The 449-nt window shown below is 42.8% G+C and overlaps 1 protein-coding gene across 2 annotated transcripts in view; it reads right to left on the bottom strand.

The window, feature by feature from the left end:
* The window catches only part of LOC119593473 (UV radiation resistance-associated gene protein-like), a 14,158-nt gene that overhangs the window by 8,031 nt on the left and 5,678 nt on the right, over nucleotides 1-449 (bottom strand). For both annotated transcript variants that reach the window (XM_037942405.1, XM_037942406.1), the window contains exon 6: nucleotides 37-328. In XM_037942405.1, coding sequence (XP_037798333.1) covers nucleotides 37-328 — 292 coding nt within the window. The remainder of the gene's footprint in view (nucleotides 1-36; nucleotides 329-449) is intronic.

The following is a 449-nucleotide window of genomic DNA, read 5'->3' as shown; positions in this document are numbered from 1 at the left end:
TCTATAACATTAAGTACCAAACATAATAGTACTGACCTTGACAAAGAACTGACTGTATAGCAGCGCTTCGTTTCTGAGAGTGGCAAGGAAAACCCAAAGCGTAGCAGAGGTAGTAACTTCCCTGGCTCAGACTGGTGGTAGCTTCCGGGAGCCGTATAGAACATATGCCTCAGCTTGAGGACCAGGGTATTGGGTTCGTAATTGTCATGGTCATAAGGCAAGACTGGGCCAATGGGGATAAGGCCACTAAAATGTATACCCCATGACGTCACCAGATGAGCTTTCTCTTTCTCTGTCTCCGGCTTAAACCACAACTTAATGATAACTCCTGAGGATGAGAATGTAAGTATGAATTCTAACGAGTTGTATCAAAACAAATGATAGGACTCAAGAACCCTATATTCAGCTCTTTGTATCTATCAACATTGCATGTTCAGATGTCATTTGGA

The sequence above is a fragment of the Penaeus monodon genome, chromosome 32 (genome assembly GCF_015228065.2).
Source record: "Penaeus monodon isolate SGIC_2016 chromosome 32, NSTDA_Pmon_1, whole genome shotgun sequence".
Taxonomy (NCBI): Eukaryota; Metazoa; Arthropoda; class Malacostraca; order Decapoda; family Penaeidae; genus Penaeus; species Penaeus monodon.
The sequence above is the reverse complement of the archived record's forward strand: the minus strand, read 5'-3'. Positions and strand labels throughout refer to the sequence as shown.